The 22871-nt window shown below is 41.9% G+C and overlaps 2 protein-coding genes and 1 pseudogene across 2 annotated transcripts in view; 2 read left to right on the top strand and 1 right to left on the bottom strand.

The window, feature by feature from the left end:
• Positions 1 to 1984: 1984 nt before the first annotated feature.
• On the top strand, positions 1985 to 7938 carry ARRDC5 (arrestin domain containing 5). Its single transcript, XM_010172461.1, has 3 exons — positions 1985 to 2237; positions 6458 to 6666; positions 7345 to 7938. The coding sequence occupies exons 1-3, from the start codon at positions 1985 to 1987 to the stop codon at positions 7936 to 7938; spliced, it is 1056 nt and encodes a 351-aa protein (XP_010170763.1).
• A 6459-nt stretch (positions 7939 to 14397) lies between these two features.
• Positions 14398 to 14517, top strand: LOC114818769 (uncharacterized; annotated as a pseudogene).
• Positions 14518 to 19562: 5045 nt separating this feature from the next.
• Positions 19563 to 22871, bottom strand: part of TMEM117 (transmembrane protein 117) — a gene marked incomplete at its 5' end in the record, with an annotated part of 10267 nt that continues 6958 nt past the window's right edge. Inside the window, one exon of the mRNA XM_010172459.2 lies at positions 19563 to 20468. Within this exon, the coding sequence (XP_010170761.2) occupies positions 19828 to 20468 (641 nt within the window). The remainder of the gene's footprint in view (positions 20469 to 22871) is intronic.

Here is a 22871-nt window from a genome sequence, read left to right as displayed (position 1 = left end):
AGATCCCTCCATGCAGCCTGCTGCTATTTCAAGAGAGCTTACTGGGACCCTGGACTGCCCATTATTTATGGAGTAAGATAATTGACCTATAGTCATATTTGCATACCAGCTGTATTTCAGTTGGTGCATGCTCAGCAAGCCCCTTGCTGTTGGGGCAAGTTGCACAAGATGGCCCTTGACTATTGTGTTGTTATCAGTCTCCCCTGATCCAGATGCATCTATCATGACCAGATAGCATCCATTATGATCACCACTGGTGGTTATCACTTGAACAGGGTTACAGGAAATAAGGATCAGGTGTGTGTGTGTGTGGGGGGAGCACACCCTCACCACCCTCATCCTCAACCTGCAGGTGAGAACATTGCCTCTGGAATGGGGCTCTTTAGAGCAGGTGCCAGTGTTTTCAGTTTGGGCTCACAACTCATTGGTGGCTCACAGATGTCTGCTGGCATCAGTCAGAGATGTGATCCTCACTGCAGCCCTTGCTGTGGCTGTCTTCATCCCTGCTGCCCTGCCTGAAGATGTCTTTCTGATCTCCCACTATGCATCCTTTTTCTTCCTTTCCCACATCTATGTGAGTCAGAGTGTGGCACATCCATCCGGTCCAAGCGTCCAACAGCCTTTGAGGTCTGCCTCAGACCAGCCTTACATTTTAGGGCTCTTTTTTGGAAGGAATATGTCTTTCCCCTTAGTATTATGATCTAGTTGCAGCAGCTCCAACTAGCTGAATTGCTCTGATATGACAAAGAGGATCTTAGGAGACAAAATGGGCTGAGCTTCATCTCGGTCCCTTGCCTTCAGCCATCTTCACCAAAGCCTCCTGCATTACAATAGTATCTTGCTAATGATCCTGCATTGGTGAATGAGACCCTGCTGGCTTCAGCCAGACCTGCAGGACATCACTGCCCAGAGGGGTGTTGTGTTGTCTGCTTTCCTGCCCTTCTATCTTCAGCTCTCACTGGCACTTGCTGTAGTCTTCTGGCCACTGCTTATACTGGCCTATCAGCCACATCTACTACCCACTGCTAGTAGTTTGTTGTGGGGGAGTTTGAACATCTCCCTCTTGGTAGCATGCCCAGATAATAATGTCTGAAGTGGCAGTGAGGTGAGTGAGCACAGCAGGTGTGAACACAATACACAAAACTGCATTCTGGAAAGGTGGTTGCCCAAAACTGGTAACACCATGAGGAAAGTAGGAATAGTGAAGTTTACCTGAGGCAATCATCAGCTGAATTAAGCAGTAGACAGGGGATTACCAGGAGATTTATGAGAGTAGGAAGAGTCAACCTGGAATGAAATCTCAAGAAGTGTAAAAAGTTGTGACTCCAGATGAGACCCAGGAGTGGGACAAGAGAAACAGCAGCCACCAAAGCCAGGAGCACCAGCCCACCACTGCTGGATGGCATGAGCAGCCTGCATGCATCCAGCACACTGACACTGACGGGGTGCAGCGCTGCAGGCTGTGGGGAGGCTTGTGGGGTGTGTCCTCACTGGTGGATGAATTAGTGGGTAGGCTGCACGTAGAGTGTCCATGTCTCCCCAGGGGGAGGTGCGTGAGTTGGGGAACCTGCAGCCCAGAGGACGTGAGTGTACCTAACCGTGTCTGTGTGTGTCTGTGTGTCTGTGTGTGTGGGCTTAGAAGTTTGGGGGATTAGTCATGCAAAGGTGCTTAGAAATTTCTAGGTGTTTATCAGCATTTGCTAAACATCTTGAATTGCTGTCTATCTGTTGTGTTGCCAATACTGATCCTAAACATGTAGTTGAATGTTTGCCAGTTTGTTAGGTGCTGCTAATAACCACATAAATGTCCCCTGTCCCCGCTGGCATAGCTTGGATCGCTGAGCTCTCTACCTGTGGGGCACGCTGTGCCTATCCCCCATGCCCTGACCTCACAAATCCTGGAGTCAGGGGGTGGGGGTGGAGAAGATGACCTCATAATCCAGCCTTCTGACCCCAGCAGCAACCCAGCAGCCACTTTTCCATCATGTCAAAAGTAAGAGCAATTAATCTGGTGCTGCCTGAAATTGAGGTGCATTTGGCTGGCTCCAGTATAGATGGCCAACTGGTTCTGAACCTCAGGAGTACCCTGGTGGACCCTGTCGTGAAGGTGGAACTCGTGGGAAGAGGTTTTCTGAGGTGGCTTGAAGAGGATAATCCTGACCTGGACTACCACAAGAGTACAGCTTGCACCAACGAGGCTGTCTATGTCTCCAAAACTAAGAATTTCCCTATAAAGGGTAAGACACTGGAAGGAGGCGCTGGTTAACTGAACAGCGTCTTAGCATTGGACTAGGGAAGGTGGGGTCCTTCCTTCCTCCCTTTTCCAATGGGAGGAAATCTTCCTTTTGCCAATGTTCACGTGCTCTGTTTCTATCCCATGGCATACTACTTTTCACTACATCATATGGCACCCAGAGCTTTGCAATGATCAGTAGTGTTGTACAGAAAGCAGTATCTGAGAGTGTGAGCAGTCCCCCACGAGTTGGTGGTTGTATCTGTGAAGTGAAGATTTGTTGCACAGAAATCTATCACAACCTGTCTAGCAGCAGGTAGGAAACAGTCACAAGCACATCACTGAAGCATTCTTTGGTCATCTAAAATGCTTGCCTTAAGTGTTGTTGACTTATGTGTCAGCAAGTATCTACTGGCTATACAGGCATTGTTGTATTTGCCACTATAGTAAAGGCATTATTAGAGTTACTGTTGTATCTTTACTGAGAGACAAGAAAAATGTGAGACATACACTGAAAACACCTGCAAAAGTGTGATTGTTTCACTGAATCACAGAATGGTTGAGATTGGAAGGGAACTCTGGAGTTCATCTAGTCCAAGTCCCCTTCTCAAGCAGGCCCACCTAGAGTCAGATGCTCATGTCCTGATGGTTTTTCAATTTCCCAAAGGAAGCAGACTCCACGGCCACCCTGAGCAGCCTGTTTCACAGTGAAAAAGTGTTTCCCGATGTTCAGAGGGAAACTCCTGTGTTTCAGTTTGTGCCTGTTGTCTCTTGCCATGTCACTGAAAAGACTCTGGCTCTATCTTCTGTGCACCTTCCCTTCAGATATTTTACACCTCAACATGTACACACATAGATGCAGAGTTAACTATTAAAATGTACAGATTTATTAAAAAGAGTAAAGTCACTGGTATGTAATGACCATCACCTAAGACAGTTAATTATTCTAGGGGATGCTTAAGGCAAATGGGAGCCTCTCCTTTCTCACCTCCTCTTTCTTAGGGTCTGTTGGGAACCCTGAAAATTTAGTTTACAGATCATAGGTGCTCACTGACCTGGATTAATTTAGTACTGAAGTTAGACTGTGTAAATGTGTGGAAACTGTCCTTCTGAGCTGCCACTTGCAGTGGTCAGGCTTCATTTCCTCTCAGACTTGAAGACTCTGCCTCACCCAAAGGTCATTTTCCCCTTACACACGCATTAGAGTCTTAGCGTTGATGTACAGCAGCATGCTGATGCTTCCTGTAGGCTACGAGAAGTTACAGCTCTGACAGGAAAGAGAGAGAAGGGCTGAGTGTTGGAAAAATTCTTTTTGCCATTATAAGAACAAGTATTTGTAAAGCACTTCAGTTCTGGATCTTTTTTGCTAAAGTTCAAATTGATGTTGCTTAAAGACACACTTGAATCTGTATGCTGCCACCTACACATATATTCCTATTTTCAAAAAGTTGAGCACCCACATCCATCAGGACTTGCCAATGCAGTACATTGCATTAATAACAGATTTTTACTACTGTAACTCAGTCTGTCTTTTTCCTCCTTTTCCAGCACTGATTACATCTCTGTAGAAGTGCTCTAACAAGTCCAAGAAAGACATTTTAAAACATGAAAGAAGATACAGACCTGACCCTTCTTACCCTGAATATGCCGTGCCCCCCACTGCTGTTGGCACACAAGGAACGTGTGTTTGAACAGATTGCTGCCTGTGTCAGCTTTTGACATTCAGCTGCTAATATGGTCTTGATAGCAAACTCTATCTGGTTTTTGATCTTACCACATGCCCTGCTTGGGTCACATCTGATGTCTCTGTAAGAAGTGTATATACATGGATCCAGGTGCCTGCTGACATATTTCTTTTTAACCCTGGTAAGCCCTGCCACTGCACAAGTGTCTCCCTCTGAGATAAAGACTGCTGGAGGAACTGATTCCTGGAAGTCATGGAACAGCTGGTAACAGCTCTAGGATAATTAGATTCAGAAAAGAAAAAAAATTAGTTTCAGTGCTACCAGGGATAACCATCTTCATCACCAGCAGAAACCCCCTTGTCAGAGCAAACCAGAAGCAGGGGCTCACAGCACTATGGGCAGTGTGAAACAATTCAAGCACTGCTGTGCACCATCAGTCACACCTCAGGAAATCCCTTGTGTCCTTCATGGAAAGGTCACCCCTCAAGTCACTCCGATCAGCAGCCTTTTTGCACTTTCGCCACAGCTACAGCCATCATATCCCTTGCTGGGAAATACAAGATGGAACACTTTTTGAATTAGGTAACACAATAAATTATCTGGAATTGATGTAAATTTTCTAGTGTGACTGAATTTCCCAGGTTCTGCTGAAAACCAAGCATGTGTTATCCCTGGGTGCCTCAGAGGAGCTAACTCTTGGGAGCACCCTCCACCCCTGCAACTGCTGGGAAACTGTCTACAGTGGAATTAATTACATGGTTCCAGGAGAATAAGGTTTCTGGAGCTCACGTAGAGGGCAGGTGCTCCTGTGCAACGGGGCTCACATCTGGCAGCCATGGGGAGCCAGGGAAAGCGAGTGCACCTTCTCTTCCAGGGTGGATTCAGGGACATTGTTTAAAGCCACCATCCTCTTTGACTCCAAGGGCCTGTGCAGAAACTTAAGCACAGTTTAGCAAACGGGCACAATTCAAAAAAGTCTCTTTAGAAGTGATACAAGAAAAGACAGAGAAAGTGGGATTAAAGCTGTGCATAGAATGAAATTAGTATCTGTAAGCCTTTTTGCACCACAGGGTGTACTTCAGCCCTCCACACAAAGCCAGGCTCTCAGGCCATACCTGCAGCAGGGATTGAGAAATTTCAAGTCTTTTAGTAAATCCCCACACTGTGCTGGGGCTGCAAAACAGATTGTCCACACCAGTGCCCAACTGGTTCCAGGAAAGGAACACTAATTTCTTTCAAGATTAAATTGTAGATCTGCTCACAGTTCAAAGTCCAGCTACCAAAACAAAAACATTGCCAAAATAAATTAAAGACAACATCATGTGAGATAAGGCCCTGGGAATATCACGTTCCTACAAACTGTCAGACTAGAGAACATGACTCTCTTATATTGCGATTATCTAAGAGGCTGATGAATTTTAGTTTCCTCCCTTTCAGATTGTTTTAGGCATTTTTTTTCTTCAGAGTTACAACTCTGATTGAAAATGCTATTATTCCATCTGGTAAATCTCCCATGCTGTGAGGAAACCATATCCAGGCTCACCTGCCAACAAGAATATCCAGTTTAGATTATTAAAACTCAAGGCAATGTTTGAATTCATCTGCAAAAGGATACAGTTAGCAGGATAAAATTTTATCATCAGTCTCATATCCCCTAATATTGTTGTTCAAAGTGAAGTTTTGTCACAAGCTACTAGGAGGAAGGAAAGCTTAAGTCTGGATGATAAAGCTGCCAGCAGATACACGTATTTAAAAGAAATATGTCTTGGATGAAGGAAGGAGTCAAGAGCTGGTCTTATCTGGCAAGAAGAGGACAAACTTATCCTTGCATAGAATCATAGAATGTATTGGGTTGGAAGGGACCTTCAAAGGTCATCTAGTACAACCCCCCCTGCAGAGAGCAGGGACAGCTTTACTAGAGCAGGTTGCTCAGAGCCCCACCGGACCTGACCTTGAATATCTCCAGGTGGGACCTCACCCACACAAAACTGAATTTGATGAAGAATAGTGGCACAGAAGTAAAGGCATTAGAAGGAACGGATCATAATTTTCCTGTCTCGCAGTTGTGCAGAGAATGTGCCAAATATTATTTTTATTGTGAGTGGGGTCTTTTGTACAGGTGAAACAAAAGTTTCAGATCATATGCACAGGTACTGTAGACAATGATAAAAGAGGAGTGGGAGTTATTACACCGCTTTACTCTCTAAAAGCCTGTTAGTGCTTATTTGCAAAGTTAAAAGTCTGTGGAACCCCATTTTGATAAGTGAAAATCCTACACATTGCGTGAGGAGCTGCAGGTTTGCTGACCTTGTATTAAATTGAGGCAAATTAGCAGTTCCCAAGTCTGACGACCGGTAGGAGTCCATACATCCAGCAGCTGACCTGCAGAGGTGGTGCACACCATACCATGCCTTTATGGCACTTTTAGTGCAATACCAGGTTCTAAGGACACCTTGGAGAAGCATCAAGGTTTCCATAAGGCATAAATACCCTAAATATTTAAAGGGCTTCTAATAGCAGCATGTTGTTTGGCTTTCAGATGGCTGCCTGGATTCTGGGGTCTACACCTTTGACTTCCATTTCAGCTTTCCTCCACGTATTCCCTCCACATTCACCAGCAAAATTGGCTGCATCTCCTACTTTGTTCAAGGGACTTGCTGCAGCCGCCAAATGGTCTTAGCTAAAGAGGAGAGATGTTTACTGATGCAAGGAACTGCTGGTGACCACAGAAGACGTGTGAAAGACAAGGTAAGGAGAACAAGCTGAGCTGGAGACACACAGGTCTACCTTATTCTGATCCAGAGCTGTAACTGCTTACTATTGAGTGTCCATGAACTTTTAGCTCTGAGCTTCCTCCTTTTAGCATTCAAATAACATTTCAGTATCTTCTGCCATCTTTGTCCTAGGGCTTGCACAAAGATGCTTCTTTTCTAGCGTACAAAGTGCGTTGTAAGACTTCAAGAGTGACATATAAGGAGTGTGTTGAGATCCAGGATGAGTCAAAAGGGAGGTTATTCTCTTGCTTTGATGTCCAAGCCTTGGGCAAGCATCACCAAATAGGAAGTGCCCTATTTATCAAACTCTACCTAGACTGGGACAGTCAGTTAAAGGTCATCAAGACAACTGGACCATGATGATTCTAATAAATTTGTGGCCTCCCACTAAATTTGGGTATGGATAGCTAAAGGCAACAATGGTTACACATGCACACGTAAATTCTTTGCACAGGCGCTCAGGAGGGCTGTGATAATTGAGCCATGTTATATTTGGTGCAGCAAGAAAGATTGTCCTCTGGGTTAATGGTGGAGCTTGTAGGAAGGGTTGAGCAGCCTTAGCTGTTGCATTAAGAGTGCACATGTGATTCACCCTGTATCTAGCAACAAGAACTCACCATGCTTTGCCTTTCTGCTCACCCTCTCCATGCAGGCCTCACTGGTGGTGGAAACTAGGAAGGATGTACTTTATTTCTGCTGCTTCGTGCATGGCTCTGTGATCCTTCGGATTTCCCTGGAGAAAAACATATTTTGCCCTGGAGAAACCATTATTTTTGTGACAGATATTGCCAACAGAACATGCAAATATGTTAGAAAGGTTGTTTTTGCTGTACACTGCATTGTCCTGTATAGTGGCTTCAGCAGCAGGGGAGAACAACGCTCCTTGGAAGACCGAAGCGAAGTCACAAGGTTGGAGTCCCAGACAGACACAGCTCCCTTTGAGACCATGAGAATTACCAGTGCATTGGTTCTGCCAAAACCCATGCCTCTCACCAGCACTCTCAAGGAAAGTAAAATCATGGCATTCAGGTATGAGCTGGTAGGCACCTCTGACCTTCTTTGTACCACATCCACCATCGTGGGCAGGGTGCCCATCATCATAGCAGCCACATCGGAGCATTTCTCTGTGGAGCAGAACACCATGACTCTGCATGAAAATGAAGGTGACATGTCAAAGGAGACAAGCCTTCATAGAAACATTTCTGAGATTGACCCAGGAGCAATTGCCAGCAGATCCATGCAATAAAAGATTTTTCTGCAAAATCCATGTACACTAACTGTATGCTTTCACAGGAGGAGCCTACTTTTGCAGCCATGTGCCAGTGATTCCCAAAACAAGAGGGGTAAAGCTAGACAAAGCCCAAGGACAGGAAGGCACATAAGGGGAACTCATAATTCTGTTAAACTGAATCCTGATAACTGGATAAGGAAGAGCAGGAGACTCAGCAGTGGCCTAGGCAGAGAGGGGACACTCTGCAGGCCCAGAGGATGGCTGTGCTCCTGTCCATGGGAAAACAGCTTCATGCAGAGCCCACCCTTGGTGACTGGGTGGGCAGTGGGGTGCTGGGGGGAGGTTGAGACAGCAGGCGATCATCCTGCCACGCAGTGTGACCAGGGCAGGCTGGAGAAGCAGCTGGTCCTGGGGACGTGATGCATGCATGATGATGCCCACACCGCAACTACGCACACACGTGTCAGTGTGGATGATGAGAGGATTTTAGGGTTAGAAGGTTGTTTAGTATTTTATTGGTGTTTATCAACACTTGCTAAGTGTCTAGTAATGCAGTTTATCTGCTGTATTGCTAGTATCAAATGTGAAAGTATAGCCCACTGATTGATGGCTAGTTAGGTGCTGTTAATTGAGTAAATCACTCTGATCCTGATGTGATTTAAGCCATGTGAGCTGAGCACCTTTGTGCTGTGGGAGGCTGCTGCCATACTTCACTCCAGTGGGTGCCACCCAGGAACGGCTGCCCTGCCCATGTCTCCTGCAGGCCCCTCCCCTGTCCCCAGGCTCTCCAGGCAAAATAATTTTTTCTGTCTGTGCCTCATGAAGTAACGGGGTAGAAGACACAGAGTGTGGCCCTGCTCCACCTTGTTGCCCCATCACCAGACTAGAGCAGAAGCATGGGGGGATGCCACCTGTCCTGGTGCCAGGCACTCGCTGTTGGGAGACATCTCGCTGCTCTGCAATCAGGTCCCCCGCTTGCAGAGAGCCCCAGCTTTCTCCTCTCAGCTGTGCAGACTACTTAGAAATGAGATTACACTGGCCAACTTTAATTTACAGCAGCAGCAGGTCTGTTAGCGGTCTCTTCCCATACGCCTTTGGCAGAAAATTGTCAGGCAGCCCTAGCCCAGGGTTTTCCATTTCCACAGCTATCTCCATAGCTGCCCAGGTGCCTGGTCAGTGCCGTGCAGCATGGCACATTGAGGGAGCGCAGCGTTTCTCCCACCACCTGCCTGTCACCATTCTCTGTGTGTGCACAGGTTGACCTTGGCTGGCAAAACCCCCCAGCCTGGCTCTGCACAGGCTGAGACACGGCACAGCGCTTGTCACGTTCTGCTGCTTACACGCGCTCTGACTGGGATGATGTTTCCCCTCATCTTGTCCCTAAAAATAGTATTTATCATGCTGACACTAGCAAGGCCCTTTCACATCTCGGACGAGGCTGCATGTCAGGAGGCTACGTGCAGAATCCCATTACAAATAGACTGTTGTTTTACAGGTCTCCCCGTTTCATCGTTCAAACAAAAATTAATGCACTCACAGTGTACATGACAGGAAAAAGTTAGAAGAGTATTTTTCACTTGTCTGTTCACTTGTCTTTCACTTTCTCTTGTCTGTTGAACTTCCAGCATTGCTTCTCAGTGACACTTGATAGAGCTGAAGAAAAAACACAACCTGGTATAAATTCTGAAGTTGCCATCACATAAACACTGACAGTCCTTGCATTTACTACTAGAAGGAATTTAGCTGCTTCCGTTTTGCAAATATCATTTGCAAAGAAACAATAGGATGTCAACATTTGGGGGAATAAAAGAGCAGCTTTGTAACTTCTTTGCATGTTACTTGCTGTCATTTGAAGCACTGTTGAAGCCTGTTTTCCAGACTCACAGACTGAGATCAGCAAACTCCGGAAGGCAGTTGAGGAAGAAGTGAGGTATTTCCACTTCTCATTATGGTCACCTTGCAGGCATTTTCATAGCAGGAGAGAATGGGTGTCTGATGCTAGCAAAACCACCCTCTAATGTCAAAAACTTAATTTCTCCAGATGGAATATATGCCAGGATGAAATATGCCTAATCCTTTTCCTGGGATGTTTCATGCCGTGTCTGTGTGTGTATGTGTGAATCTCATGAAGCAAATAAAACATTTGACAGCAGCAAACTAGAAAGGCCAAAGTCCTAATAAAATAGACAAGCAGTGGGATACCTGACTTCTGGGAAATTTGGGAAAGTGATTTCATGTCTTAGCATTTTAATTTTCCTTTCTACCTTTGCATGTCTTCTGTGTTGCAAATTTTTCAAGCAGCAACTTTCCAGTCTTTATAGTCTTATGAGTCTAAGGCACTTAAATGCTACTGTGGTATAAATAGTAACAAGAGCAACACGATGAGTAAATTACATCTTTCCAGCAGACCACAGAAGTTGGAGTAAAGAGGTCCCTAGGAAAGGTCTTGTCAACTTGTTCACTTCTCCAAAGAGAGGGTTGATATTTTTGTGAAGTAAAGTTGGAGCTACCAAAACACCAGGAGGGACATTTGGGTTATCCATGTTTATTCCTTCATGTGCCTTTTGCAAGGCACTAAAATATATCCAAATGAACTAGATGCCTTTGAAGTCTAGTCAATATTACACTGTGTCTTTGTAACACTTTTTAGAGCAACAGGGCTAACCGTTCAGGTGCAGTGACCTAAAATATCCATATAGCTCACATGGACCTGGGCTTATGCCTTTGGATGGCCCTGCATGAATTTCAGGAACCTGTTAGCACAGATTCATTGCTAACTAAGGACCTGTCATTGTGCTTTCTCTCTTATGTGATATAGGTATCGCCTTTTAGGTGCAACATCGCACATTTCCATGGAGGTTTCATGGACAACTACACTCTAAGCCTTTCTGTAGTTGATAGGTTCAACAAATAATTATGTTGGTCATTATCAGCAGACTTACTGTGAAAATGGAGCAGGAGGTTACTGCTGGCTTCTGTTGCATCTGCTCTAGCTGCTTTTATATCACTAACAAACTCTTTAGACTCTGGAATCAATATTCTTTTTTCCTTTTGAATGAATGATGTCAGAAGTCTCTCCGGGACTGCATAGGAAAGCGTTTGATCTGTGCCCCTGTTGGGATTATTTCTGAGGAGTAGCTTTCCTGTGGAGCTGGTGGGATTTGTACAGGTCAGAAGTGATGGAAAGGGTGGAAAGAGAGTAAAGAGGTGGCACATGTGAAGGGAAAATGGCTATATTGTCTGCTTACAATTTAATTTTAACCTTGCAAAGATTTCGGAAAATGTTCCATTTTTTTATAGTTTCATGAAGCAAAAATATAATTTTTTCTCTTTCCAGTAACCATGGGAACAGAGAAACAATGATTACTGGAAATTATCTGTACTTGTGGGATAAGGTTTGTGTTATTACTGGATGACACATAAGTTAAGCCACACATGCATCTTCAGCAGTGTTACCTGGCAAGGCTGCCACAGCCGACAGGGAATGAACCTCACAAGGATCCTCAAACATCTGGAACAGCTGGAGCCACTGCAGTTCTGGAATATATTAACTGTACATGCTGTTGGCTCAAGTTATACTTGCTTTCAGCAAATGATTTTACAAACAATTAAATCCTGAAACTGTGACCATGACTGAATCTGTGTTTCATAGTCCAAAAGACTTAGTAGCCACCAGCACATCAACTCCCTTTACGTCCCCTTAAATCTCTCAAAGGAAAGGTCAGCAAAGCATACAGTGTCTCAGAAGCAGTCACCATCAACATTTATCTCTATTTAAAGGGAGGGAGAGTACTTCAATACTTTTTGTCTCTTATTACCTAGTTCCTTTGCCTTTGTCTTTCTATCCTTTAAAATTACACAGGCTCTTCAGATAAGCTACTGCTTTAAGACACAAATGTGGATTAAATGGTATTGATTTGTTTGATCTTTGTAGGTTCATGCTCTCCTTCACTGCTTAAACCTCCTGCTTTTCTGCAAGTTGTCAGTCTCCCTTTCACATTTCTTTAACTAATCTGCCGCCTTCCCAGACAAGAACTTGAATGGGGCCAGCTTTCTTCTGATTGCCTCTGTCAGACTTGCTGGGAGGGAAGTGCTCCTTAGCTGCACTAGGTAAATCTTAATTAAAACAAAACAAACCCCTGACCAGCCTAGCCTCCATCCACATTACATGCAAGCATTGGTTTCTAATCTATGTTTCCTATTGGAGACCAGTTCTAACACCCTTGTGTGTGCAGACATACACGAGGCCAGTAATGGAAGGTCAATATGAATGGAAGTCCAAGAAGAAAGACTTATTTTTTTTAAGTGCATCTAAATGACTTTTCAGTTAATAAAGATCACAGTATGGTTGTACAGATTAACGACTCAGGCAGTGCATAAGTTCAGCTATTCACTTTGTTTCCTACTGACCACTTCGAACAGGTTTTCAAAATTGTAATAATCCATTCTATTAATAGGTGCTACTGGTTCTCCCAGATGCAATATAATAAAATATGACTCTTTCATGAGTAATTTTAAATATTAACTCAGGGTAATTGATTACATGAGCCAAGGATTGCAAATTGAAGAGAGAACTGACTTTTTCAACGTGCAAATACAGTATCAGGCAATAAACAGGTATCAGTTACATAAATATGAAATATCATTGCAATTAACTTCATCATCAAAAATAAACTGTCTTGATTTTCTTCAGTGCTTGCATAGTATTTTCTGCTTTCAGTTATGCTTGTGTAGCATCTAGTGAGAGCTTGTGTGGATTCACTCCCATAGGGCGAAGAGTACCTGAACAGAGCCATGCTCACATCTTGATCGCTTTGGCTTCACACTGTGTCACTTGCCATGGTTTGCACACAGATTGATCATTCCCACTTATTATTACTGGGAAGCTCTTTTGGAGATTTCTACCCATGGCAACATTTATACAGCAACTCTGACAATGTTTTGGAAGAAGTTGCTCAGGGAGGTTGTGCAGTCTTCATCCTTGGATATTTTCAAAACCTGCAAAGATAAAGCCTTGAGCAACCTGCTTTAAGTGCAGAGCTGACCCAGAATTGTGCAAGAGCTTGGCTAAAACCCCTTCCAACCTGAATTATCCTACCAACCTACAAAACTGAAGGGGAGGTAAGCAGAGAGGAAAAGAAGAGCCCAAATGGAAACTGCAGAATGATTTTGAGGATGTTGAAAATCAAAGAAGTTTAAATAGTGGAAAAAAGGAGGAAAGGATCCCATGGGAAAAAGAAACAATGAAAAAAATAGTTGATAGCTGAGGAAATGTTCTGATCCATCTGAAAATTCCTCTCTGAAAGATGGCAAAAAGGAGGGAAAAAACAGGCAGCCAGTATCGACTTTCTAGAAATAAATACAGCATTTCAGTTTTGACTACTGTGACTCATTTCTTCTTGTCTTTCTTATTTCCCTGACAATAAGTAGGAATTATACCATGGCCAGCCACACAACAGTACTTGCCTGTCTGAAGAGAAGGAGGAGCCTGCTCTTTCTTGACATTCCCAGCCCCGAAGCTGTGCCAGGCAGGACACACTGGGGCTCTGTGCATGAGCAGGCTGAAAGCCCCTTTTCCCCACGAACTGTAGAGCTAGAATGAAGACAGACTTGAGGAAAATATCAATTATGTTCATGTGGCTCATGCCTCCTTTGAATGTAGCTGAGAGCAAGGCAGGTTACTTGCAACAGGAGAGACAGGGCTCTGGTTGTTTTAAAGTTACACGGTTATGCGTCTTCTTGAATAAATACTTTGAGTCATAAAAATATCTCTGTAAACATTCCTTTTTTTAAGGCTCTGTGGAGGGACCTGGTTAGAAGGTGGGGGGTTGGGGGAGAAGAAAAAACAGAAGAGAAGAAGGAATTCAATATACAGAGAAGTGCTCCAGATGTCACAAAGCAGCATGAGACCCAGGTCTATAACCTGCCTGCAGGAATCAGATAAGCTGCTCTTCCACAGATCCCAGTTGCTACACATCAAAGGAAAAACATGAGATTAGAAGCATCTCTGTTACTGTGCTGCTGCTGTAACATATATTCCTGAAAGGATTTGGTGCTACTTTACTCCTTTTTGCAAAGCAGCTGGACTCATCCTTTTCCTCTCCAGTGAGGAGTTTGCTGTGGAGAGTACCAGGCTCATGGGTTTTCTCCTTCATTAGTTTCTTCCCTACTTGCCATTCAGAAAATTACCCCTTTCCCCCAAACACTGAAAAGCTGCTGACATCCCCCATGCAGAGGAAGTGTTAGGAGAGAAATAACATGGTGTTAAAACCTAGTCACCCAGAAAAGCTACTCACCCAGAAGTCATCTAGCAGCTGGGAATTGTTTGTGAGCATTTGGGAACAGGGACTTGCTGCTTCTGTTTGAATATCCCAAGGGGAGAGTGTACTCCTTGGAGTTTGTATATTAGTGTGGTAGTTTGTTTATTTATTAACAATCCCAGAGTCATGGGTTTGAGCCCCACACTAGGTGCCAGCCTATGGCCTAACCACCCTGAGAATGCCTGATCTCATCTGAACTTGGAAGCTAAGCAGGGTTGGGCCCGGTTAGTTACTTGGATGCGAGACCACCTGGGAATACCGAGTGCTGTAGGCTTTTTCCGAGCATGCCCGTTGACCCTCATCAATATACTGAACATGACATTACATTATATGGAATGTCCCATTGGCATATCCAAATGGGTTTGCCAATTTTACTACCCCTCTCCTAGTCTTTTGCACCTGCAGACTAGCAAAACACAGGGAGGTTGGAAAGTCCTTCATCTTCCAGTAACAATTGAAAACATTAGTATGTTATCAACATTCTTCTCATAACAAGCCCCATACTGAAACCAAAACACAGTGCTCTTCTAGCCACTACGAAAATGTATCTCTGTCCCAGCTGAAAATCAGGACAACTGGGCATTGCAATGACATGTCACATCACATTCAGGGAGCCCAGGCTCCCCACAGGACAGTTTTGAGTGCACAGGGAAATGAACAAACCCTTTGTCGTTTGTCACTTAGAATGGATGGACAGGAGAGAGACTGTATGGTAGAAGAGCTGGTCTGTCTGATGTTTGCACTGGCATGTCTGTTGATAAAGGGACTGCAACTGTCTGTTCATACAGTTTGAGTCTTTACATGTCACCGTCCATGATCCCAAGCACAGGGTCACTCTAACATCTGATCAATGTGTGTTTTGTCTATATCCTGCACTGGGCAGCTACAAGTGAATCAACTTCATGTTCTTAATCACAGTTTGGTCTGTCCAATTTTTATGGTTTTTGTAATCTGCTCAAAGTTTAAACTGGTTATTTTAAAATACAACTTAAAAAGCTGAAACACTGCATGCAGGACTGTAACTACTTCAAATTTACAGCCTGAGATAAAAAGTTCTCTCCCACTGAGCCCCTCTGAGGAGGTTGTTAAAATTAAAGGCAGTGTATTAAAAATCAGTTACATCTTTTACTAGTGAGTCATAACCTGTTCACTTGTGGGAAAATGAGCTTGCCAGCCTGGTAAGTATCTGAATTGCTGCCTTTCCAGTCTTTGAGGGGTGATCGCACTTCTTTTCTAGGTGGTTGTCATGATGGAGGCCATTCACTGCAGGAGAAGCAACGATTTAACATATACTATAATACAGTGCAGTAGCCCAGAGTATGATGATACTAGCCAGAGAGGACAGAAATATTTTAAAACAGTATAAATTTACTTTCCGTGTAAATTAGACAGAAGCAGATAGTGCAACTGAATTTTCTTTTTTTGTTGTTGTTGTTTTATGTTTTCTAGAAGTGAAGGCAGAGGAGACGTAGCAACTTGGAGTAACTAACTTACGGAGCAATGCAGAATAAAGAGGGCAGTAGTAAATCATCTGTTTGAGAGACTCAGCAGTTTCCCCCACAGAATCAACTGATCCCTAGGCTCCTAACATACATACACATACACGTCTTGTACAATTGGATTTTAGACATACATATACACTTTCATCAGCATGAATATTATATTTAAGGTCCTTTCTCCAAATATTCTTACCTTCTCTTTGCTCCATGTCATTTCCATCTCAGCAAAGGTAATTGTGCACGATGCTGAGGCTATTTATAGGCACTTGTGGGCTCATAAATCTTATATGCTTATCCTAGAGATGTCTCTTCTATGTATGCTATTTTAGGCAGGATCTATCATCCATCACCATACAGTGTATCCATGGTGAAAAAAGAACTATTGTAGCGAATCTGATCTCTGACAAAGCAGACACAGGCCAGCCCTGTAGTGATGGTAGCTGCTAGATGGTTTATTATAAAGACCAGAATGGAGACTTGTGTATTGTGTGAAAAAAATGACATTTCCTCAAGTTTCTTCCTTTCTATGGCTCTTTAAACTTCTTCAAGAAAAGAAAAAAATACTAAAGAATCTGTGTCATAGTTAGGCATTCAGGAAAAGGTCAGCTATCCATATCAAGTGATGGGTGGGTGATGGGTACTACACTAGATGGGTACTACACTAGAAAGCATTTCAGAGTGTTTTGAGTTAGAAAAGCATTTCAGAGTATGAATAATGAACAACAGTTGAAAACAACAAAAGTGCTCGGAGAAGGAAGATTTCCATTTCAGGTAACCAATTTTAGGCCTCCTACTTAGCCACTCAGTCTCCCATGGACCCTTCTACAGTCCATGGAGGAAGAAAAGTTGCTTCAGGAGAAGACTGAGGATGACCCTGCATTGGTATCTCAGCTCAGGAATGGAGTTTAGATCATGCCCAGTTACTCTCTCCTAATTCAAACTGCATGGTGTCTGCACATGAACGAGATTTGTCCAAGACATACTCGAGCCACTGTGGTGCATTCAGTTTATAAGGACCAGATAAGAGCTAAACTGAAGTAAAACCCTGAAATGCACAAACTGTGGGCACGGGGTCCTCAGCACCAACTGTTTCACTCCACAAACCCATTGCTGCTGAGTTGTATTACTTACTAATGCAGACATAAATGACTAAGTTAGGTACTGAATCATCTGAAGCAGGCAGAGCTCCCAAGTCTCTGCCTGCTTCAGAAGGAGCTTAGAGTAAGCCTAGCCACCTAATTCAGGCTTCTAAAACTTCACACTGGCAGTGGAGTGTGGAAATACTCCTCTCATCTGTGTCTGTGTTTACAAATGAGATTCCCGCACAACTGAGTCCTTCTTCCTTTAATTAAATTGATGAGTTGACCATGGTGAGTGGCTACATGGAATCTTTTAACTTCTTATGAATTCATGATATAAGCAGTCTCTCTGCTTGACCATTAATTTAAATACTCATGCAAAATCTAGGATTACTCGATGCTTTTCTCTCTATCAGGCAGGCTTATAATGACCTTAACAGCATTAACTCAACGTGAGGTCACAGAATTATTTTAGCTGCGGATTAGTTGCTTAATAACACTTTCTCAGAGTCATGTAATCTTGCAGGCTGTAAGGCTCAAGTAATTCTTTCATTTTCTGCCTACATATTAATAGATTTAACCACTCCTATGCACAAAAAGGAGAAATGAGTTAATGGGAGATTTTCAGTACTTGGGCTTATAGTGTCCAAAACATATAGAGAGGCATGTATCTGCAAAATCTGCTATTTCTGTAACTACTTAAGAAATCAAATGCTGTTTGAAAGTCAAATATCATTATAGTCACCTCTGATATAGTACAAGCAAGATCTGACTGTGTTTTACCATTAGTAATTAATGGCTTGTCTGTGACTATATCTTATGTCAAACAAGTTTATAGGCTGCAGTAGGCAAAAGCTAATAGATTTATTTTTATTTTTAATGGATAAAAAATTTAGTCTGATTAAAAAGTTAACTTTCTCCTGATGAGATATTAAATGTTCCATAAGCAAAATATTTGATTTTGATGACATTACTGTGATACTGCCTGTCTTTTTCAGTGTCAGAAATATTTATGATTTTAAATAGGACAATGCATGGGTAAAATGTTTAAAAACTTTGCAAAACTAACAGAATATGTTCCTGCCTCATAATAAACAACTGTTGAATGACGTTTATTAAAATTGGCTCTCAAGTGACAGTTAATAAATGCATAGTTCTATTATGCATGCTGAAAACTTAAAAGCAGATAGATCAAAACAACAGAGATAAAAAAGTCCCAAAGACAAAATACAGCCACACCAGTAAATGACAGGGAAATAATTCAGACTTAAAAATGACTTATAATTTAGTAACTTGTAACAACAATTTATAGAACTAAATTAGAGGCAAATCAGAGTCTTTCTGATGTTCTAGATATGCAATTTCTCTAGTGCATATAGTTTGATCATACAGCAGAGGAATTCACATTACAAAGTCCCCTTCAAAAAAGTAAAAAAAACCCAGTTTCTCTATGTGTCTCTTTCCAGGTTACACTTATTCATGCATAATGAATGAAGGGAAAAAAAGGGTATAATAAAATTCAACTATTAATCTATTTTAATTAAACCCCCTAAACATTTCTTCAGTATTTGGAGAAGTTAGAATGTCTGTATGTGGTGTGTTTCTATATGCCCAGACTATATCTGCAGCAAACTGCACAACTACTGGACTTAATGGGCTTTGTGTCCTTTACTGTAATCACTCCCTTGGCTTTTTGATGTTACACAAATTTGGTGTAATGATGGAAAGCATCAACCATGTCCAGCTCTGGAGTCCTCAGCACAGGAAAGACATGGACCTGTTGGAGCGGGTCCAGATAAGGGCCACAGAAATTTTCAGAGGGATGGAACACCTCTCCTGTGAGGACAGGCTGAGAGAGTTGGAATTGTTCAGTCTGAAGAAGAGAAGGCTCTGGGGAGACCTTATTGCAGCCTTTCAATACTTAAAGGGGGCCTAAAAGAACGATGGGGCAGGACCTTCAGTGATAGGACAAGGGGTAATGGTTCTAAACTAAAAGAGGGGAGATTTAGACTAGATATAAGGAAGAAATTTTTCACCATGAGGAGTGTGAAACACTGGAACAGGTTGCCCAGAGAGTTGGGAGATGCCCCATCCCTGGAAACATTTAAGGTCAGGCTGGATGGGGCTCTGAGGAACCTGATCTAATTGAAGATGTCCCTACTCACTGCAGGGGGGTTGGACTATATGAGCTTTAAAGGTCCTTTCCAAGCCAAACCATTCTATGATTCATGCATTTTCACCTCTGTTTCAAAAAGGTGAAGGGCAAAACTATTAATCAAGGAGCAGTTTATCTTTAATTAGGAAAAATATAATTAGGCATTATCACCTAATTGCTATTACTGATGGAGAAAGTCAGACTTTCACAAGTAGTGACCCATGCTATATTATCACTCTGCTGTTTACCACATAATCAATCTGTATTTGTGTTTGGCAGCTAGCCCGCAAAAATTAAAAGGTAATCATCATGCTTCTCTGCAGTCCGGTCATCAAAGTCACTGGCTTCACAAATGAGTAAATAACAAAGTCAAGTTGTGATGTTCTAACAGAACCCCTTCTTTAGGAATAACTATATTTATCTCCTCTTTCAAGACATCAAATTATATTTGAAGTAACCACATACAAAAAGCTTTGCAAAATAGGTTAGAAGAACTGTGCTATACATCTGGTGTTGAATTAAAAAACAGTTTAATGTCTCAAGGCACCACCACGGTAGAATTTTATACCTGCAAGTAATAATCTAATACACTTTTATACAGTTAAGGTAATGTATTAATAAATAGCTTGTGCAACTTTGGGAAGCAATCTATAAAGGAATGTTAGATATACAGTAGGCACATACTATAATACAAATAAAAAACCAAAATTCCTAGAAAAAGCATGCTGAGCACCTTTTGGTATAGGTTGAATTTCTTATTCTAAACACTATGTAAATCTTAACTTACAAAAGGTAAAACTGAAATCTTATAGTAACTGCTTATTTAAATTTATTTTCCTGGGTATTTGCCTCTATGTCACAGGATTACTCTTAGGGACAGAGGACTCTGGTACTGGCTGTAAAGGGCTATCTTGTTCATTCAGTTGTGCATTCAAGTTTTCAGAAGTTAGGAGAGAAGAATTAAAAACTATTTCACTTAAGTCTGATTTTATGGATACGAGATGTGGTTCTTGAAAACTTAATGGTTCTTCTACTAACACCTGTGTATTTTCTCGTGTCATTCCCATATCTGATGGTGACTTTCGTTTCATTCTTGTGTATGATTTGTCTAAATTCTCCATGCCTTGGTCAGTTTTCTGAAATCGCCCAAAGAACCAGATGAAGAAACCAAACAAAGCAAAAGCCAGCAAACTTGGAATAAAAGCCAGACATTTGACATCAAGGCTAGAGCCCGTGAATCTGCTGTGCAAGAACATGTCTCCTTCAGCATAGGTCCGGTTGGTCAATGGGTTGGTGTTATTGGATCTCCACTCCCAAGATAACTTAGTTCTATTAAGGTCTTTCAAGCTTTCTGAGTCCTTTACTGTGTAGATCTTCTGTCCAGGACCAATATATTGACCATATTCATGAGGTTTGTAAAATATTTGGTTCTTCCACATATTCAGATCCAAGATTAAAACAAGGAAGATAATTCCATAGTTAAACCATTTGCCTGTTTGGAAAAAGAAAGTTCTGTCATTGTATGTATCCATTTTAGAAGCAGTACAAATGCAGTCATATGCAAGTGCTACTCAGAGAAAAAAATTCCTTTCTTAATCTGTAAAGCAAAGTTGTAATAAAATTTCCACTCTAGTCAGATTTATGCTGAATATCCCCTAGTACTTCACAATTAGGTCTGGGCACATAATAAAATAATTTTGTAATATAAGCACAGCAGTACATCAATTGAATTCACATAGCAGTTTGTAGAAGACCTCTTGATTAGACCACTAGGTGACGTGGTATAGATCAATAAACCTAAAAAAGCATTAATCCCAGGGCTTTAAAAATATTCACATGGAAATGTTGCATGAAAAGGCCATATTTGATAGAACTGTTTATACGCCAGAAATGACTGAAGTGACTGAAGTTTCTGGGGTTGGTAATTATGTAAATTTTAAGAGTATATACATAAGTTGTTTGATAAACCAACCACGGTACACAGACATATTCAGGTGGGGGCAATGGGATAAACTGTGATTTAGAGAGATTACACCCTTGAGAAATAGCAAGGATTGATTGTAGTCTTGGGAGGCTAGTCAGCTTAGTATTTCCTATAGTCCGTGTAGTGAGAAACTCCTCCAAGGAGTGACTCATAGTCTAACATTAAGCTCCTGCAATACTGGAGGAGGAAACATTTCTCCTTTTATTAAAAATTGCTCTTTTGCATGCATCCTCCAGGCATCCAAAAGACATTAAAGATAATTGTAATTGCAAAGTTGGCCCTGCTTTGAGTAGGGTGTTGGAACAGATGAACTCCAGGTGTCCCTTCTAACCTAAATTATTCTATGGGTACACAAAACAAATTATGTTATTTTCCTAGTGAAAGCATCTCTTACATTCTATCTGGGTATCTTGCCTGTGCAGTGATGACTGGCACCAAAGAACCCAGCAAATCTACATGTCAGCATTATATGAAAGGACATTCGTGAAGGAATGTTCCTGCTGGTGATGACTTATATTGGTCTATTCTGGAATCACCTTTAAGTATGTTTCAATTGGGGGAAAAAAAAAAAAAAAGAATGTATCAGAATGTATCAGAGTATCTATCAAACGACTTATGCCATTGGCTTGTAAAGAATAAATGGATTCCAGTTCCTGAAATTGTGAGTTCAAACTGTGTAACCAGAATGCTCCAGGAGGGTAAGGAGGGTAACTCCCTGTATTTCAGCAATTGTGTTTAATAGTCGTCTTCAGTCTAGATTATACTTAGACTGAAAATGAACAAGAATGTTCATTCACTTGTGTTATTGTCACGATCCATAAATCAAACAGAACTGAAAAGACCTTGCAGCCAATCCTGGTCACATAATTCCTGAATAACTCCTCTATCTTTTTTCATCAATATTATAATTGACCTGTTAGAGAAAATTATGGTTTTAGAAGATTATCACCATATTTTAGAACATTTAAATTTCTTAAATCAACACCAAGACACTGAAAATGATGCTAAAATGTGAAATACAATAACAAACAACACAATCTAGCTTGATGCTGTTTCTTGCAAGTTTTTCCCCTGTATTTCATGTGTTTCTCTCCATCAGAATACCCCTACCTTTCCCATCACGTATGACCTTTCAACAGACAGAGACAGAATATATCTTCCATAGTGTGTGTTGATGGGCTGGCTAGGACACATATATTCAGCGACCAATTGGCGACTGTCAGACAGAATATAATGGCTGCCTTCTCCGTGCTTTTTCCTCAGCTGGGCACTAACTTAGATTATTCTCCTTTACATAACCATCATTTCTTAGGACACAATGATAATGTCACTATTTTTCAGATTTCCACCCTCTGAGAAGAGTTTTTGAAACTGGTCGTGGGTTCAAAAGTTATTTGATGCTGAGTGTTGGATAGAGAGAGAGCGAGACCAACCCACACAGAGAACATGACCACGCAATTCTCATTTCCTTAGGAAAATATGCTAAACACAAATTAAAATGAAACAAATATTAGAACTGTTATCTGTTTATTTATGGCCAATTTGAAACAAAATATGATTTATTGCATTCTAAACTTCCTTTCTCTGTTATGGTTGTTCAGGTGGACACTTTCTGAAACAACGACTTATCATCAAATATTACTCTGTGTTTCAGTCAGAAAGCTGTTTCAACCAGAAAGCAATCCCTTGCTACATTGCCCTAAAGTTAATTCCTTAAGCCATATTCTTTTCCCAGGAAAATGTATCATAAGCCCCTCCAAAAAAACCTTCCACTTCTTTTGTTATTGGCTTCATCAAGATATTATCTGTGGTACTTTGTGTTTCTGCAGAGTCAAGACAGGTGACTTCCCAGAGAGATCTGACAGACGCTAGGGAAGGCAGGAAGGGGAAAAACTCATGTAGGACCAGTGT

Source organism: Antrostomus carolinensis, unplaced genomic scaffold (genome assembly GCF_000700745.2).
Source record: "Antrostomus carolinensis isolate BGI_N321 unplaced genomic scaffold, ASM70074v2 scaffold1187, whole genome shotgun sequence".
NCBI classification, from domain to species: domain Eukaryota; kingdom Metazoa; phylum Chordata; class Aves; order Caprimulgiformes; family Caprimulgidae; genus Antrostomus; species Antrostomus carolinensis.
This window is presented reverse-complemented; position numbering and strand designations above follow the sequence as displayed.